The sequence below is a fragment of the Malaclemys terrapin genome, chromosome 10 (assembly GCF_027887155.1).
Source record: "Malaclemys terrapin pileata isolate rMalTer1 chromosome 10, rMalTer1.hap1, whole genome shotgun sequence".
Classification (NCBI taxonomy): domain Eukaryota; kingdom Metazoa; phylum Chordata; order Testudines; family Emydidae; genus Malaclemys; species Malaclemys terrapin.
In genome coordinates this window covers 72,363,913-72,382,806 of record NC_071514.1, presented here as the reverse complement: position 1 = coordinate 72,382,806, position 18,894 = coordinate 72,363,913, and the positions used below count along the sequence as shown (strand labels likewise).

The window sequence follows — 18,894 nt, the reverse complement described above, 5'->3', positions numbered from 1 at the left end:
AGGAAGTCCTGTCTGTCTAGAAACATCCTTTGTTGCAGATGGCCTGTCCTGTTAGAAACCTTTCACCTCAATCCTAGTTGGAGATTAAATTCCTCATTCATTTAATTAACAAGGCATGTTCTGTATTGTGCAGGTGTGGATTATCAATTATACTAGCAAGTTTACAACGAGGTTCCCACTCCCGGGATTTTCCTGTTGGAGGTTTTTCAGAGGCCCACAAATGCTTGTCTGCAAAATTCTGTGGACACTCTTGATGGATTTTCCTGTTGTTTAAAGAGGATTTTCTAAGTTAGCAAGATCCTCTGCCTGTGTCTGTGTCTATCCCAATTTAGATAGTAAACTCATTGGGACAGGGATGGTGGCTTCCTTTGTGTCTTACAGAGCACAGTCTGTGTGCTTAACAAATAGTAAATAATTACTGGTGGTCCTCTCACCATGGGACTTCAGAAGCATCCAGCAGGGACCATCTTAATGCCCTTCATTAAAATCAGACAAAGCTAAGTAGAAATTATAACAGGATGAATGAGAGAGAAAGCAGGGCTAGGTTACAGAATAATTAGAATTCTCTGCATCTAATCCTGTTTCCTCTTCTGAATTAGCAGAAAGAAAATAAGATATGAAATTCTACCTGGATGGATTTTGGGGATCCTGGGAACGTTGTGATATGGTTGGGTATCTCCTTCATTCTCTCCCTTTCCTCTTTCCTGGTGTCTCATCTACCCTTGTATAATTATGCCTCTGTGGGTCCCCCCAGTCCTGGGGGCCCCTAAGATGGAGAGAGGTTTTCTTCTTTCTGTCAGAATTTTTAGGCAGGATTAGTTTAAGCCAGGGGTAGTCAATAGGCAGACCACAAGCCAAATGCGGACTGCCAGACACTTTTGAACAGACCCTGAAATATTTTTATTTACTTATTATTTTTATTATTATTTATTTTTTTTTTTTTTTTAATTTTCTCTGGAGTCTGGACCTTGACCAAGAAATATGGACCTTAACAAAAAAATAATTGACTATCCCTGGTTTAAGCTCTGGTTCTGCAGAGGGGGTGAAGTGTTCTGACATTTCTGAGTTGGAGTGCCCTTGTTTGGAGTATTACCCAAACACAAGCTGCCAATTGAATTCTGAGTGCATGACGATGACTCTTAGAACTGAACACCGCTTCATCTACCTCTGTCAAACCACTGGGTGGGGATAGACCATGGGTAAGAAATGACTTTTTTTTTTTCCTTTTCTATACATGACGTGATCATTACTATTATGATACAGAACAATTGGGAGAACCTTGATTGGCAATAAGGGCTCTGCCTTTTCAGGAAAAGTTGTATCCCAGTACATCTTTGCATACAGCCATGTTTGATGCTTTAAAGGTGGACTCTTCTTTAGTAGCTCTTGTTTATAATAGCCTTCCATCTGAGCAGTTTTCCTTGCAAAACTAACTGGATAGCACCACAGAGGCTGGGGCTCTTCAGCTCTGAGTGGATGGAGTTATGGACTTAGAGGATACCAGGCTAATGCCCTGACTCAGGTAGGTATCAAAGCTGAAGCCAACAGCTTAGCTCATTAATTGGCTTTATTGCTGAGGTTAGCCAATCTGGGCAGCGTGTGGACACATGGTCCTTGAGGTCTCCGTATGAATCTTATGGCTTCCCCAGGGAGGTAAACCTGAAGTCTCAGCATGCACATAGTGTAATGGCCTTATAGATTAAGTATGGAGCAGAAGAGTGGGCTTCACCCAGATAAGTCAGGCAACAGATATGCTTGATTTGGGGAAATATAGAGCGGCATGTAAGAAACTTTATAAAAACTGAACGGGGTACATTCTAAGATTTGCTAAGGCAGATGACACAGCATACATCCCTTGTGCTGTAAGGCAGCAGAGAAAGCACTGAGGTAGTTGGGGGCTATGCTTCGTTATATAGTCTTGTGTGCTGAATGGGTGCCATTACAAGGAAGCAGTCCTGTAGCCCCATAAGACTCTGCTTTAAAGAGGATTCTGCATGTTTAAGGCATCAGGACACCATCCCTCAAATGGGAATCATAGAGGCCCTCAAAGAATAAATTGTTTAACAAGTTCCATCAGACTGCTGGTGCACTAACTTTCTCAGTGTACTTTCATTTCTACTGTCTTTGCTTTGTGGTTTTGTGAAATTTTTATTATTTTTTTTTTGGTGACTGAAAAAAATTTGTTAGGGTGTCTGTCCTTAATATCACTATATAAGGGCACTTATAGCTATGTAATGGGATAATTGATATTGTCTCTAAATCTTATTTTCACTAACCTGCACTTTCCTGTTGATAAATTATTTGACTCCATTCTCAGTAAGACTATTAAGGAGGCTTCTGAATTGTGGAAGATGATTTTTCTCTGTAAATTCAACTCCTCTAGCTGCCATTGAGTTTCCTCCCTAAAATGGCCTTTTTGTCCCTTTCTTTGGATAGAGTTTCCTGCTATTGCTTCAAGTATCAGCCCGAGAATCCAACATTTCTGCCAAACCAAATACCTTTAAGAATCTAAGGTCAAGACCCCACCTCATTCTCTCCCACTAGAGGCAGGCTGTCCTGTTTGCAAGGAAGGGGGGAGGAGGAAGGACCTCAGTCTGAAAATTTCAAGTTAACATAAAGCAGCCTTGCAGATAGTATCTTCAGTTTTACTTCCTGACCAGCATTACTAATTTAATGTCCATCCCTTTTGGAACTCTTCGGCTTCATAGGTTGTCGTAAGTCTTGCTAGCCCTGTTAGTGAAATTTTAGCAGGTTAGAGTATTTTGTTACTTTGCAGTTGGTTACCTGCAGTAATCAGCCAGTCACCCACCTTTATGGCAAAGACACTGAAATTATTCATAGACTGTGGGTTTCTCATCACTGAGCATTTTTCTCTGGAACCCTAGCAAACTATAGAGCACCTGAAAGTGTTTGAAACCACCCAATGGAAAGTTACTAGGATATAGACAACCTTCAGCAACACAAGTTCTTTGACCATGTGATCATGATCTCATTAGCTGCCAACAGGGAAGGTGTGTTGGATGCTTTAGCCACAAACATGGCAAGAAATGATTTCTGTGTATTAAGTTAGAGTTCAAGGCTGTGTTTGGTCCTATAGCATATGCCATCATATGAGTGTAAATGAGAACTGCTTGAATACACACTACCGACATCTGTCAGAGGAATCAGGACATTAGCTCTGAACCAGGAAACCAGGAAATTGATGAGTTCTACAGATTGTTGTACTTTAAAAAAAGAATTCTTCTGTAAGCTATGAATCTGCCAATTTTATTTAATTTCCCCTTGTTTCTTGTATGAGAGAGTTGTATGGATGAAAGTTGAATTAAGTTTTTTTTTTTCCTCTTGCTTTACGCAGTGCTTGAATAACTCTTGGCTTGATGTCTTTTGCTTTCAGTATCCACCTCAATGCCATGCTATAGCACAGGCGTTCTCAAACAGGGTCACACGGTTATTATGTGTGGGGGGGGGGGGGGGGGAGGGTGTCACAAGCTGTCAGCTTCCACCCCAAACTCCGCTTCACCTCCAGCATTCATAATAGTGCTAAATATAAAAAAAGTGTTTTTAATTTATAAGGGGGGGGGGGCCGCACACAAAGGCTTGCTGTGTGAAAGGGGTCACCAATACAAATGTTTGAGAACCACTGCATAGCACAAGTTATTTTCTGATAAGCTTTCTTTTATTCTCTGGGATGCCCAGTGTCCTTATGCCTGCTCATCCCAGACCCCTGAAAAAACTAAAACAACTCAAAGCTTACGTATCTTTCTTGTACTGGTCTGGTCTCAGTTCAGAGAATGAAAATTAAAATGGCTGGAGGTCTGGGCTTTAGTATAGGGAATCCTGGACTAGCATTATTAAAAAAGGCAAGATGATACTTGGAGCAATCTAATTTTAAAGCATGTGTCCCTTAACATTTTAAAACTTTTTCATTGTTTTAGCAAACTTGTACGTGTTCATGTCATCACTGTGACTTCCTCTCCTGATGAGGTCCTAATCTGCTGCTGCCCTAAGCAGTTATATGTTCAAAAGGAGCTATAAAGTTTAAGAAATGGTCAGACTCTATCTTTGCATTTGTCTGATATTTTTTGCACATAACTATTGAAAAGTAGAACTAATGAAAGGTTTTACATAGTTAACATTTAAGTAACAGATATTGAAAACATAATAAATTTAAGAGTCATCCATGTTATAACACCAGTATCTCAGATTGTGGCACAGAGAAATGCTTTGGTTGATGAGTAGACTTTCTGGACTAGAAAACTCTTCCACACACTAGTCCTGGACCAGTTATCCTGGTCCAACAGTGTCTTTTACTCTGTTTCCTTTTGAACCTTTGGCTCAGGATCCTGGCTCTAAATGATAGTTTGTTGTCCTTCCTTTCCGTTGGTTCCATTACTTTATCATACCGTAGCTGTGTCTGTAGTTTTGCATAAGATTAACAAAAGCAGTTTAAAGTAGAATAGAACTCTATCTTGCCTTCCTATAATACTGTAATATGCTGACGTAAATTAGCCCCTTCTGTCTGCTTCATATATGGTTATGCTTCTGGTTAGACTCTCTGAGAATCTTCCTCTTACAGTAATTTTTAAAATAAACGTTCTTGCAGTTTGAGTATTTGCTAAGCAAAAAATTTACCTAGTTTCACAGAATATTTATTCTTTTAGTTTTGTTTTATCACATGTTCCTTTTCCCTTGAAGACATGATTGACTTTTATAGTTCTGCTTTCCTTCTTGATGAGGAACAAATGAATCTAAAACGTACATAATTTCTCCCTCCATACAGCACAGAGCTTGCTTCAGCTCTCCATGGCTGGCTGTAAAAGGACTCTTCCGTAGTCACACACTCAACAAAGATCCCACTTGTATAGTGTAATCTTAATTCTGCCCCTTGTCAGAACTAATAAGGTTGCAGTGTTCTTTTGGCTAACTACCCATAAAATGGTGTGATAGTTCATATGGATATATATAGCGGACATATAGGCAGTCTCTTCCTAACCCGTGTCAGTGGGGTTGACTTATACTATGAAGCAGAAGGGTTTATATCCCTTATAAAAATGTTTATTCTGTCTATTGTATCTGTAGGTATTCACATCGATAGAAACCTTGATTTCTTTTTCAAATTCTCCTAAACTCTTGGCCTCCATATCTTGTGAACATGAATTCCACAGATTATATTGTGCTTTTATTTGTTATGAATTTGTTGCCAGTTTTATTTAATGCCCCTTTATTCTTGTAGTATATGTGATTTGTTGTGTGGATCCTTGATGGGACAGTGTTTTAGAATAACAGGTGCTCTAAACAATAAAACTGCTCCTGAGAACAGTTCCCTTGCTAAAGTTAAAATCTGCACTGGTGAAGGGGAACATTCACTAACAAATATTAGTGGTAACAAATCTCTGTAGATAAGGGATTTAATTAAAAAAAAAAAAAAATCATCAGTGTACATTACTATAATGAAAACGGCTATGTTTTGGAGTGTTCTTTATTCTTCTGCAGCTTTAGTTTTCTGTGTTGTTTTTTCTAGCAGATGTTGTAACTGATTTAAAATATGTCATTGACTTATTTGCAGGCCAGTAATGGGCAATGGTACCAGATGAATGATTCTATTGTGTCCAACAGTGACATCAGATCTGTGCTTAATCAGCAAGCTTATGTGCTCTTTTATATCAGGTAATATCAAGTACCATAATGTGTTCAAGATTCAGTTACTTTCTTGTTCTTCATCATTTTTTTTTCTTTTCCCTCTCCTGGGAAAAATTCCAATTTGGTTAATTCATCTCTGTCTACCCTAAAACTCCACCTATAGTTTAAGCTATAGAAGTTGTCCTTACCTGCCTGACTTAATTTTTTTTTTTTTTTTTTTTTTGCTGGTGTAAGTTAAATGTCTGTCATCCTACACCCACCACTGAAAGAGTTATCTACAGAGTGAAGTGATGCCTTTATAGGTGGAGCATTTTGAATCTTCTGGATCAAATGCTGTGTAATTGGTTGACTTTGGGGGTGGGAGATTGAAGTGATGGATGTTGTGAAGTTGAGTTGCTGCTTGGGGTTGGGAAATTATAATCGGAGGTCTGTTATCTAACTTACGATTTGTAGCCTTGGTTAAAGTTTGTTTATTTAAAAAAACCAGTTTCTGTGAAGTATTAAACTGTGCGATGTCTCTAAAGTCTGGGCTAAGCAAAAGAACAAATATGAATGAATAATTATCTGTCGTTTCTTTAGGTCCCATGATATGAAAAATGGAGGAGAACACCCCCATTCCATTCATACACCAGGACAGTCTTCTCCCCGTCCAGTTATCAGTCAGCGGGTGGTTAATAGCAGGCAGGGGGCATCAGGATTTATAGGACCACAGCTTCCTCCTCACATGATTAAGGTAATCTTCATATGTAGATAATGGCATCAGCTTGATGGCCGGAGTTTTGTAAACAGCCTTTGTTTATTTGTTATAAATGTTCAGGATCTCAGATTTCCTTTCCCCACAATACAGCTCTGTGCGCAGTGCTCCTTCTGCAGCCTAAGCAGCTAGAAACACTTTAATAGAGACAAACACTGAACTGTGCAAATATTACTTCCCCATTGCTTTGAACTCCAAACTAGGTGCCAAAAGTACTCAAAAAGCACACTGTCAAAATATTTACTTTAAATAATACTTGAATTTATTAAAACTGAAATAATTTTAAAAATCCAACTTACTTGCTTTATTTATGCTGTTTCGTCTTTTGCACTTCAGTTGAGATGGTGAAACCAGATTGGCTTGTTCTCAGTTATTAGTACAAATGTTCTAAGGTTTGCAAAGAATAGGGATTTTTGTTTTAGATTTTCGTTTTTGTTTTGTAACTTACAATCAGCAAAGGATTGCCGTTGGTGTTAGGTTTTTAAAAAACAAAACAAAATGTGAACACTGAAAATCTGTGAACAAAATGTGAACACTAAACTACCGGCAAGATTATATAACTCATATGGGGTGTTTTCTGCTTAGCCACTGGGGCAGTTTGTAGAAATATCAAGTAAGCCCATTATGTCTTGGGATATTAAATGCTGTCTATCCACATGCACACATTTTCATAGTGATTTCTTTGTAATTACAGAATTCCAGTCATTTAAATGGAACTGGATCACTAAAAGAAACTCCAAGCAGTTCTGTGGCAAGTGCTAGCAATGTTACCCTAAACAGACCAGCTTCAGCTCCACCTTCAACTTCCATTCAAAACTGGACAATTAACAGACCCACTATTCCTGATCCTTCGAAAAAACAGAAAATCACTATCAGTATTCACAATAACAAATTGCCTACTCGCCAAACTCTGTCTCAACCCAACCTTCATAATTCTTTGGAGAATCTCAGCAAGCCTGTTCCTTCGTCCACGATTACAAATTCCTCTGCAGTAAAGTCTACCTCAAGTGCACCTACAATGTCAGTTGCTACTAAAGTATCTAAACAAACAACTCCTAGTGAATCTTGTTCTAAGCCATTAATGAATGGCAAGTCTAAACTAAACTCTAGTACGTTGGTCCCTTACGGTGCAGAATCTTCAGAAGAATCTGATGAGGAGTCGAAGGGATTAGTTAAGGAGAATGGCCACTCAAAATCTTTTAATGGAATTTTGATTGGAAATGTAGTTAGTACATTACAGAACTCTTGTTCTTCCTGTCAAGATGCTGAAGAGGTTGTATCCCAGCATGAACTGCCAAAAAATGTTACAGTTAATGGTGCTATTAGTATAGATAGTGATCCTGAAGAAAATGGATTGAAATTTGATGAATCTACTTGCCAAGTCAAGCCTGTTAAATCTACAGAAATTCCATTTTCTAAAGTGAATGGATTGCATGGAAAAGTGAGTTTTACATTTGTTTCTTCTAGACTGTCTGTCTCTTCATGGCAGATTATAAATATGACTGTGATGCACTCAATATTAGAATGTTCCTCATTCAGGCAAAGTTCAGAGGAAAATATACAACACAGGCTGCCGTCCTAGCACTTTGTGCTGCAATCCCTTAGATCTTGCACTAATCAGGGTTAAGCTGAATCAATACTTGCTAATCTCATTTCCACATCTGTAAAATGGAGAGAGCATGCATCTCTCTGTGGTGGCTTAATAATATTTAGCATTTATATAATGTTTTGCAAACACTAACTATTCTTCTTAGGTGGGTACTGTAAGCATTATGTTGTGCTCAAGTACCAGAGAGGTAGGTGTGCTAAATACTTGGCTATAATTCCATCTAGTAAAATGGGGAAACTGAAACATGGAGAGGTTAAGTGATTTACCTGAGACTGTATAGCAAGTCAGGCTTAGGATCTGGGACTACAAAACCACACTGCTTTTTTATGTAAAACTTTGAGGTAGTAAAGTGCTCAGTGGTGTTGTCCCAGTGCAAGTTGGGGGGCATTGTGTTAGGTGTGCAGTCTTTCTGATGAGACAAAAACTGTGGTGCTGACCATCAAAGAACCTATGTCACTCTTTATAAGAGGGGTGCTGTTTCTGGTATGTTGTCCAGATTTCATCTGATAGTTATATTCTGCCTGTCTTAATTCCCCTATAGTTTAAAGTATGTAGTATTGTATTGTACTTTTTCTTTTTCTAAATTGTGTGCTGTTAATGCTTGCAGTATTGAATGTTAGGGTGCTGTGCCTACAGTGATCCATATGAATAGTCTGTATGTCTGATTATGATTGGAAAGTGCTCTAGGACTCTTTGGGCTGAGATGCTATGTAAGTTTGTATGATTGCTATCATTCCGTATGTTTTAACTCAGACCTTTTAATTGTAGATAATACCTACAGCTTTGCCACCAGTTCCTGAAGATAGAATTTTAGAGTCTTTCCGATATAACCAGTTGAAAAGCTTGTCAGAGGAAATAAGGTAAAATACACTTTGTCCAAATTAAGATTCCATACAAGTTTTATTATGGGTATACTAACTATTAATAATACATAAATGGAAAGACCTAGCTCACTGTAGGAATACCATACCAAAACTAATAGTAGTGAGAGCAGAACCTATGTTTGGCATTGTGCCTATTCTTCTTATATTTAAAAACCTGTTGATGCCTCATGGAAAACTTTGGAAAAACATTCTATGTAGAAACCATTCTGTCATATTGTCTATATTTTCTATATTCCTCTTCCCCTTTTTTTCACTCCTAGGGATGCATGCATGAACACGATATCTATTTATTAGTGTGGGTATAAGTATTTTTCGGTCTACCACACTTCTAAAATATGGGCAGCTCATTAGGAGTAATCCCAGCTGCTCTGCTAGGACACTGACCAGGTGAGTGTAAATTCCTGCCACCTGCCTTCCCTTGCCTCTGGGAGGGAGGGAGAGGGAAACCCACTATTACAACGTTTTTATTGTGGGGAAGGGCAAGCATAGCGAGTATGGTCATGAGTCAACGCAGCAAATAGATGGAGGGGAAGTAGGAGAACTGACAGGGAAGGTGCTCCTGAAGTGTTGCACACAGAAAAGTAAGCAAAAGAGCTTCTCCGTGAGGAGGGAATATATTATAAGTAGATGTGTTTCTAAACAGAATGTCTTTCAGAGTTTTCCAGGAGTCAGATGTTTACCAATGAAAAGGATTTTACTCTTAACAATCATCACATAGAGTATTTGTCTTATTTCTGTTGAAAGTCACAAATACATTTCTATTTTGTGCAGTGCTACTGGACTTGAAAAAACTTCTGAAAATGATGGTCATATAGAAACTTTAGTGAGTGGCAACAATACTATTTCCTATGAGAAGTCTAGTAAAGTTCCCACTAACCTGAGCTGCAATGTCCAGAATCCCTTTACTACATCAGATGGTGAGACCATTTCTACCAAAGAAGAAATTGCCGAAAGTATTGTATCAAAACCTGATAATGCACATTCTGATATCAGTGATCAGTGTAACACTAAGAAAATATCCCTGGGAATTGATGATGAATTCTCTAAACAGTGCGATCCCAAGGATTATGCAGATAAGATAAGAGGAACACAAGAGGTAAAAATGACTTTGAAGGAGAGTCCTCTGCACATCAGAGGGTCTGCAGAGACTGCAGAGAAATTGGGGCAAAGCCCCTTCACGAAGTCTGACAATGAATGTAGTTCTAAAAAACTTGTAGCTCTAAACATTAAAGATGAATGCCAAGAAACAAAGGAGAGAGCTAATAATTACACAGATGTACCACCTACTAATGACTCTTCTGCTACAAGGTTGGATAAAGTTTTAGAGAGTCATTATTCTAAAGAAAACGATGGACTGGATGGTAATGAAATATGTGAAGAAAATAAGGATAGGCAAAAAATTAAGTCTCATTCTCCAGTCAAGGAAAAAAATTGCACCCCCAAAAAAATTGACAAAGGGCATTACCGTACTAAAAGAGAGCGCTCTGAAAGTGAAGAGCAGGAGAAGCAAACCAAACGCAAACCAGATGATGATGATTCCAAAAAAAGGCAATCCTACAGCAAGGAGAGTATGAAGCAAGATCGCTATAAGCAGGAGCACTGCAATGGAAATAAGTACAAACTTACGCATAGTGAAAGAAACAGCCCTGATAATGGCAGAAGTTTAGGAAAATACACCTATTACAGATCCCGAAGTAGAGGGAAAACTGATCAGGAGAGGAGTAGATATTACCATTCTAAAAGGGAAAGATCTTGGAGTAGGGAAAGATATTACCAAGATATACCAAGGAGATGGGACAAGTGCAGATATTACAATGATTATCATCCTTATGCAGCAAGAGATGGTAGAGAGAGAAAATTCTTTCATGGGGACAGAGACTATGACAAATCAAGTCAGGTTTACAACATTAGGTCATATAGGGATTATTATTACACAAGCAGATGGAATCATGAACCAGTAGCTAAAGAGAGAGAGAAACATCATTTTGGCAGCTCCAAAATAGATTTATATAATTGCTCAGCTCCCTCTCAGCACTCTGAAAAATATTCCCATGAAAAATGTGCATCCATGTCTGAAGAAAACAATTCAAGTTTTGAGATGTCTTGCCACAAATATGAATATCTAAAAGACAGAAAAAGAAAATGTGCTAGTCTAGAAGGTAGTGACAGTGATATGGAAAAGAAACACAGGAGTTTGCAAAGTGAGCCAACAGAAGAGCAAAAAGTGAAAAAACACAAGAAGTCAAAGAAAAAAAAGAAGTCCAAAGATAAACACCGAGAGAAAGATGAGAGGTAAGCAAGAGAAACTTTTATTTACAATGTTCTAAACAAACTCCTCTTCCTAATTTGTCTTTGGCTGTTTCCCTGGTCTTCCCCTCTTTTTCCATTGCTTCTGAGCCCATGGCACTGTAAAATCTGTCAGGGGAGATCAGGTTAGTTTGATGTGTCTTGCATAGATGGGATCAAATTGAGTTGTGTGAGAGCTTTGGAACAGGATCGAACAAATAATCTAAACATTTGTAAACAGACCCTGACTAAGTTTATTGCACACTTTTCAAAACAGGCTATGGTCAAACTTGGGTAGGCAGGCTATGACATAACTTTTCCTCCTAAAGTAGGAATGGGCTGAATTTGTTTGCACCAAATGGTAGCCTGGAATAGAGGCGCAGTCATACAGCTTTTCTTTTAACTGAATGGAAGCTGTATGTGTCCTGTCACAAGTCTAGATGGGTGTGGAATGCACAGGACCAGTTCATGTGTATAGGAAAAGGAGGTTTGGAGAGACACTAGTGCTTCTCTGCCTTCTCTATCCAACAAAATCAGCTGTATTTTTGTGAGAAGGGAGTGCAGGTACAGTGAAGTATAGCATGACAGTAAGGTAGAGAAGGCAGGGAAATACTGATGCTTTCCCTCTTCCTTCTTCTGAACCCTTGAGTTGATCCTGAGGCCCTCTGCCTGGACTCCACTACTCTTAGCAAACCCTGTCCAAGAAGAATCTCTTCCCCCTCCATTAGAAGGCTCATGGTTGCACTGGGATTCTTCCTTGCACAAGGCAGCAATCTCAGACAGTCCAGGGAGCCACTTTTATCCTACAGCCCCCCAGCTACACTCATCTGCAGGCCTGAAACCCCTTCTGTCTCCCACAGAAACCAGTAATATCCTCTGTTGATTTTTATTGCAGAAAAGGAAACTTATAGCAAGTCATAACTTTACTTAGGCTTTGTGAAATAAGAAGCCTGAGAGTTTGTTCAGAGGCCCCCCAAAAAGTCAGAATCACAAGTGAAACTTCAAAAAGGTGGGATTTAAAATTGCTTAGAATTCCTACATTACAGAAGTGTGTTATGAAAACAAGGTAGAAAATTAGTTTTTCTTCCTAAGTGATCTGTGTGAAGCTTATTGCTAATTTAAGGGAGTACAGTGCTGGTTTTCATGTGTTTGCAACTTAACTAAACTGTGGAGCCACTATGGCACCTCACTGCTCAGGAGTACTATGTGATAATGCTTTCCTGTCATAGCAGAGAAATTACATCGTGTTTTGACCCTTCTACTGACAGCCTCATGTTTTAGGTCCACTTTCATATTTATTCTTAATTGCTAGATTATTTATAATTTGATTTTAAATATTATAAAATGCATAAAGATGGACCAGTTGGATCACTTGATGGACTGAAGTCCATGATTATGGCTGGGAGTGAAGAAAATGTTTGTACTACTTTGGCCTGGTCTACACGGAGGGGGGGTCGATGTAAGATACGCAACTTCAGCTATGGGAATAGCGTAGCTGAAGTCGACGTATCTTATTTCGACTTACCTCCTGTCCTCACGGCACGGGATTGATGGCTGCGGCTCCCCCGTTGACTCCGCTACCGCCGCTTGTCCTGGTGGAGTTCCGGAGTCAAAGGGAGCGCATTTGGGGATCGATATATCACGTCTCGTCTAGACGCGATATATCGATCCCCAATAGGTTGATCACTACCCACTGATACGGCGGGTAGTCTGGACGTACCCTTTGATGAGTTGCGCTCTGTTATACAGTTACTTATTTCATATTGTGTGAAAGTAAGCTATGGATACCTTGGCTGCCAGCAACTAGTGTATTTTCAGTGTTCTAAAACCATGGCCCTCTGTGCTCTATTGCACAATGGGACCAAATTCTATGGCAATAATCACTACATTCCACAGCAGTGTTAATTTATTGTGATGTCATGAAATTCTTTTCATTCCCATCTCCCACCCACCCCACACATAACTATGGTTCATTGTTGGAATCTATTAAGTTGACTTAAAATTGGTGGATGATTATGTTCAACAATGATTAGATTAGGGGCTAGTTTTTGCTTTGATCACGAGGTGGTTCCTCTCCAAACCCTGGGGCTTAGCTGCTGCACTTTTCTCCAGCCAGCCCAGTTAATCAATCTACACTTCTGATTCCTCCCATTCACTTGCTGCAAATTGGGCTCTGGCTCTAACATTACTACTCCTGGTGTCTGACTCTGTGGAACAATACAGGGAGCAGGCACTATAATCCAGTTATCTCCTTCTTTGGGGAAAGCTGGCCACAATTGGTAGCTTTTGGCAGGATAAAGGGACAGAAAATAATTTATCAAAATGCTGAATTCCATGGCATCTCGGAATAGTCTATAGCCACATAACTGCAAAGTCCAGAGGATCCTGACTGAGATGCATGTGTTTTATGAGATCTACAGGCTCAGACAGGCATTGTTCTACATTGGTCTGCTGTCTATTTACAACTTCAAGGTTATTTTATTAGCCATAAGGATTAGAAATATAATTTATTTTAAATGAAAACTCAGATTCTGGAGTCCATTTCTGCAGCAGGGTCTGAATTCTGTAGCCCTGGAATCACTGAATACATAGGTCTCTGTATATAATTCATTCTGTCTCCTAATGTTCCAAAACTGTTTTTCCCACTTAAAAAAAGGTAGTGAGCTGGCTACATGTAGCCTGTTCTCTGGTAATACCCTCTTAATTTAAGAACCCAATAAGTAATACTAGTCTCTTATTTTTGGATACTTGGTTCGTATTCTGATGTGGGTTCACTATACTTATCCTGACTCTTCAGAAAAATGACTTAATTGACTTTGTGTGTGTGAAGGCATCTTGTGAATACAGAACACTTTTTTCATTGTGTTGGAAATACAAAATAACACGTAATACAGTATACCTGCATTAAACTAGAAAAGCAATATCTCTCAGTAACAGTTTGAGTATTTCTCCTCTCCATCCCATTGTTCTTCCTTCTAATCAGAAATTAAAAGCAAGTATGTAGTAGTCATAGAGAGTGAAGCCATGCACAGGTTCCCCTCATAATGAGCTGTGCTTTCCCTCAGGAGGCAAATGATGCAAATTGTGTCTGATGCTTGCCAGGTTGCTCCCATATACGATATGAGAGTGTTTCTAAATGGGGGGTGAGGAGGGGGGGGCGTTAAATAGACAAACTGAGAACTGATTTTTAAAAAAACTTCAGTGTGTGATCATCTTGATAATTTAGTCTTACATCAGAGGGATGACTTCTATGTAGTGCTTGATAGGTATAGAGTTCAATATTTTGTTCTAATCAGTGGCATATGTTTAAAACGCTCCCTTTTGAAAAAGAAACCCTTGAGAAAAGGACAAAAGATTATTTAGCTTGCCACTAACTTGGGGATGAAAATGGAGAATGCTTAACTATTTCCTTGCTGAACACAGCTGATCCATTACACAAAGTGCATTACCCGATGTATTGAGTATTCCACTGTTTGCAGCAGAGCAGCACAGATGCTGGAGGAAAGGAACAGCACCACAGCTGTTAAGAAAATAAGATGTGCTCTTTATTTTGAGCTTTAGCCAGCCAGATTTTAGTAGATATGACCTGTGGCCAAATTTAGAACAATATCATCTTTTCTATGCATGTGCCTAACTCCTCAAAAATTAATAAATTGTATATGTATAAATAGTGTAATATGTTTGTAACAATAGTGTAAGCATCACATTTGTTTTCATATTAACTTGTATGTTTTTTTCAGATATCGCCAGGATTCAGACTTCTCTGGGGCCTGCTCTGATTCTGACATCCACAAACATAAGAAAAAGAAGAAGAAAAAGAAGAAACATACAAAGAAATCTGAGGGCTTTATTGAATATTTAGATCCTAATATCCAGAAGGCTGCTGGCTCTGAGACTAATAAGACATGGGAGAAAAAAGAATTTCATTGTACGGATGACCCTCCATCTGAAGAATATAGTAAACATGGGAGTAAATGGCCTCATGAGGGAGGGGATGCTGATTCCTGTCATAAAACAAAATACATAGGAGGAGGCCAGGAAAATAGCTATCACATATCTAAAGAGTATAGCAAAGGTAAGAGACCATTAGAAATTAATGGGATTTCTATTTTTTTCAAATAGAGAAAAATATTTGAAGTAATTTTAAGTGCTTTGTAATACATATACAATATGTCACATCTTCCAGACAGCAAGCAACACAATTATGTTGGATAATTTCTTCAGTTTTGTATATCTGTGAAATAAAGTAGATAAAATTAGCTATTTTTACTTACCCTGGGTTATTGACTAGACAGTTGCTGTCGTCAGCATGTTTGTTACAAGAAATCCTGGGGCAGCTCATATTGATGAGCTCATAAGTATGAGTTTACGTCACATAGGGAGGGGAAGAATAGCATTGTTATTGTCTATTCTGCCTGTGTCAAGTCTGCTTAATTTAAATATTTTTGCCTTTTGGGGTTTTCTCCTGAGCACAGTAAATATGTTTATACTAATTTGTGTACTTTTATAATTTTTTTTTTGGGGGGGAGGGGAGAGGAGGGGAAGTCCAAAAAATTTTGGAATCCAGTAATCCTTGACCAATAAAGTCTCTACACAAAACTATTCATCATATATTGGGCCCTACCAAATTCACAGTCCATTTTGGTCAATTTCACAGTCATAGGATTTTAAAAATCATAAATTTCATGATGTCATCTATTTAAATCCTGAAATTTCAGAGTGTTGTAACTCTAGGAGTCCTGACCCAAAAAGGAGGGTTTTTTTGGGGGGGAGGTTCCGCAAGGTTATTGTAGGTTGTGGTACTGCTACCCTTACTTCTGCACTGCTGCTGGTGGCGGTGCTGCCTCAGAGCCGCAGCTGGAGAGTGGCGGCTGCTGGCCGGGAGCCCAGCTCTGAAGGCAGAGCCGCTGCCAGCAGCAGCACAGAAGTAAGGATGGTCTGGTATGATATTGCCACCCTTACTTCTGTGCTGCTGCCTGCAGAGCTGGGCCCTTGACTGAGGGCCCAGCTCTGCAGGCAGCAGCCGCCACTCTCTGGCCCCCCAGCTCTGAAGGCAGCAGTGCAGAAGTAAGGGTGGCATGGTATGGCTGCTGGTGGGGCACTGCCCTCAGAGCTGCCGCACTCCTGCCGCCCAGCTCTTAAGTCAGTGCAACCCTCCAAAATAACCTTGTAACCCCCCTGCAACTCCCTTTTGGGTCAGGACCCCCAATTTGAGAAATGCTGGTCTCCCTCCATAAAATCTGTATAGTAGAGAATAAAAGCACACAAAAGACCAGATTTCATGGTCCATGATGTGTTTTTCAGGGCCCTAATCAGAGAAAAAACTACCAATGGATGTGTTTACCTACATTATCATGTGAGAAATTGGATTCTAATTCATCCCTTCTTTTCTGAGCAGGGAAGTGGGAGGAAAGCCTTATGTTGCTCTGTAATAACTCCTCTGGCCATACTGGAAGTACTGGTGACTGGCTAAGGGAATAACTCCTTGCATAAGGGAATGGATAGCACTGTGTTGTTGTAATTAGTGAATCTTGTGACTAAAGGAGGTGAAGGAAATAAGGGAGGATGATTTAAATCAAAATAACAAATCACCAACTCTAACTTGATTTAAATCAGCAAGCAGGAAATTTTGACATAAATTACAGATTTTAATTTTGTTTTTCATTTGGGACTGGATATGGATTTGAGATCTGGGTTCTATTCCCAGCTCAGTCACTGGTCTGCTAGGTGACCGTGGGTACCTCATCTGTAAAATGGGGAGAATGATGGTTACATCCTTTGTCAAGTGCTTTGAGATCTACTGATAAATGTTGTATAAGACCTAGGTATTTGCACTTCTAAGTTACTTTCCTAGAGAAAGGTTCAGTGTCATTGATTAGCATGTTTAAATGGTTATACTAATTTGCAATCAAATACCGCTTTTTACACTAAATGTTATACTTTTGCTAAACAGGAGGATACACTGCATCTATGCACTGCATCTATACACCTTTAAAAATTATATAGCTTAACGTGTGTGTGTGTGTATATAAATATATTCTTAATTATATTTTTGTTAGAAAATGAAAAGCTAATTTCTATGTTCTTTGTATTAAAGTGCATTTGGATGGAATTTTAACGTAAAAAAAATTACACTGTTTTTAGTTAAATAAAACTACTGTACATGTGCCGGATGTATAAAGTTTACCAAACTGTGTAAAAATGTAAAATCAGTTAGAACTGTTTTTATTAAACACAGGAAATATTTACTGTAGTTAGTGACTATTTCTAGTTACTATGGGCCAGATTTTCAAAGGTATTTAGGCACCTAAAGATTCAGATAGGGGCCCAGTGGGATTTTCAGAAGTGCCTAAGGACAAGGTAGGAACATAATGCCCATTTAAATTAACAGCCAGTGAAATCAATGGGAGTTGCATGCCCAACCTGCTTAGGTACTTTTGAAATCCCATTAAAACCCTATCTGCGGGTACGTCCAGACTACCCGCCGTATCAGTGGGTAGCGATCGATTTATCGGGGATCGATATATCGTGTCTTGTTAAGACGCGATATATCGATCCCCGAACACGCTCCCCATCGACTCCGGAACTCCACTGGAGCAAGCGGCGGTAGCGGAGTCGACGGGGGAGCCGCGGCCCTCGATCCCGTGCCGTGAGGACCCAAGGTAAATCAATCAATCCCTTCCCACCCATTCTCCCCCCCCCCCCCGCCCCAGTGCATCTTTAGGCCTAAATACCTTTGAAAATCTGGCCCGTTGTCCAGGTTTTTACAATGAGTAGATCTCCTCCTTTCCCAGATAGTTTTTATTTATAGAGTGGAAGAGAAAACAAGTTTTCCTACTTTGTCAGCTCCCATTCAGTTTCTCAACTTTGAATGAACTAGTCCACATGAAGAAAATATTCTCTGCATTTGCTAGCTAAACTGAAAGTAATTAAGGCAAAAGCTTTTCTGCACAACAGAAACTGAAAGTACTGATATTTATGAAAATGTAAATCACTCCATTGTAAAGACTGAAAATAATAGGTACTTAATGCAGTACATATTGTTACACAGCTTGAGTTGGCCCTAAAAGTTAGATATTTTCCTCCTGATTCTGTATATAATTAAAAAAGCAGCACCGTTTATTTCCTTTAAACTTGAGGAGGGCTCATAGATGCACCATATTTTTTATTTAAATTATTTTAATAGATTATAGAAAGTCATAATTTCATATTTAATTTTAAATGGATTTAAATTAAAAATGACTTTTCAAAAAAAAAAAAAAATTTTTACCCACCCTTTTGTAAATACAAGAAACCATGTAAGGGAGAAGCAAAAAGATGGTCAGCAGTGCACCACCCAGAGAATCCCTGCTCCAAAGAGGTCAAGAATTAAGGAAAATTTAAGATTGGACACATTAGAAGTCTCCCTATGGGGATGTATTAGTTGTTTTATTAATTGCTGTATAAACTCAATTAAGGTCCTTGAAGTAGTAGTTTTTTTAATAATGCTTTGCTCTTAAAAAGAATTATATCTGAAGATTTGAAATTACTTCATAAATCTGGATCAGTATCATGACCATATTGCAGATAGGGAAACTGAGGCATAAGGGTTAACTGATTTGCCCAAGGTCCTTGCAGAGCTGGGACTGAATCCAAATCAGACTCCCAGTCCAATGTTCTATCAACTGGACTATACTCTCTTGGGATTGCATGAAGACAGAATGGTAGTTTGACAAATTAGG

At 39.0% G+C, this 18,894-nt stretch overlaps 1 protein-coding gene across 3 annotated transcripts in view; it reads left to right on the top strand.

Annotated features, from left to right (window-relative positions):
• Window positions 1-18,894, top strand: part of USP42 (ubiquitin specific peptidase 42) — a 40,117-nt gene that overhangs the window by 14,608 nt on the left and 6,615 nt on the right. For all 3 annotated transcript variants that reach the window (XM_054041626.1, XM_054041627.1, XM_054041628.1), the window contains exons 11-16: window positions 5,567-5,667; window positions 6,220-6,373; window positions 7,089-7,835; window positions 8,772-8,863; window positions 9,659-11,179; window positions 14,914-15,248. In XM_054041626.1, the coding sequence (XP_053897601.1) occupies window positions 5,567-5,667; window positions 6,220-6,373; window positions 7,089-7,835; window positions 8,772-8,863; window positions 9,659-11,179; window positions 14,914-15,248 (2,950 nt within the window). The remainder of the gene's footprint in view (window positions 1-5,566; window positions 5,668-6,219; window positions 6,374-7,088; window positions 7,836-8,771; window positions 8,864-9,658; window positions 11,180-14,913; window positions 15,249-18,894) is intronic.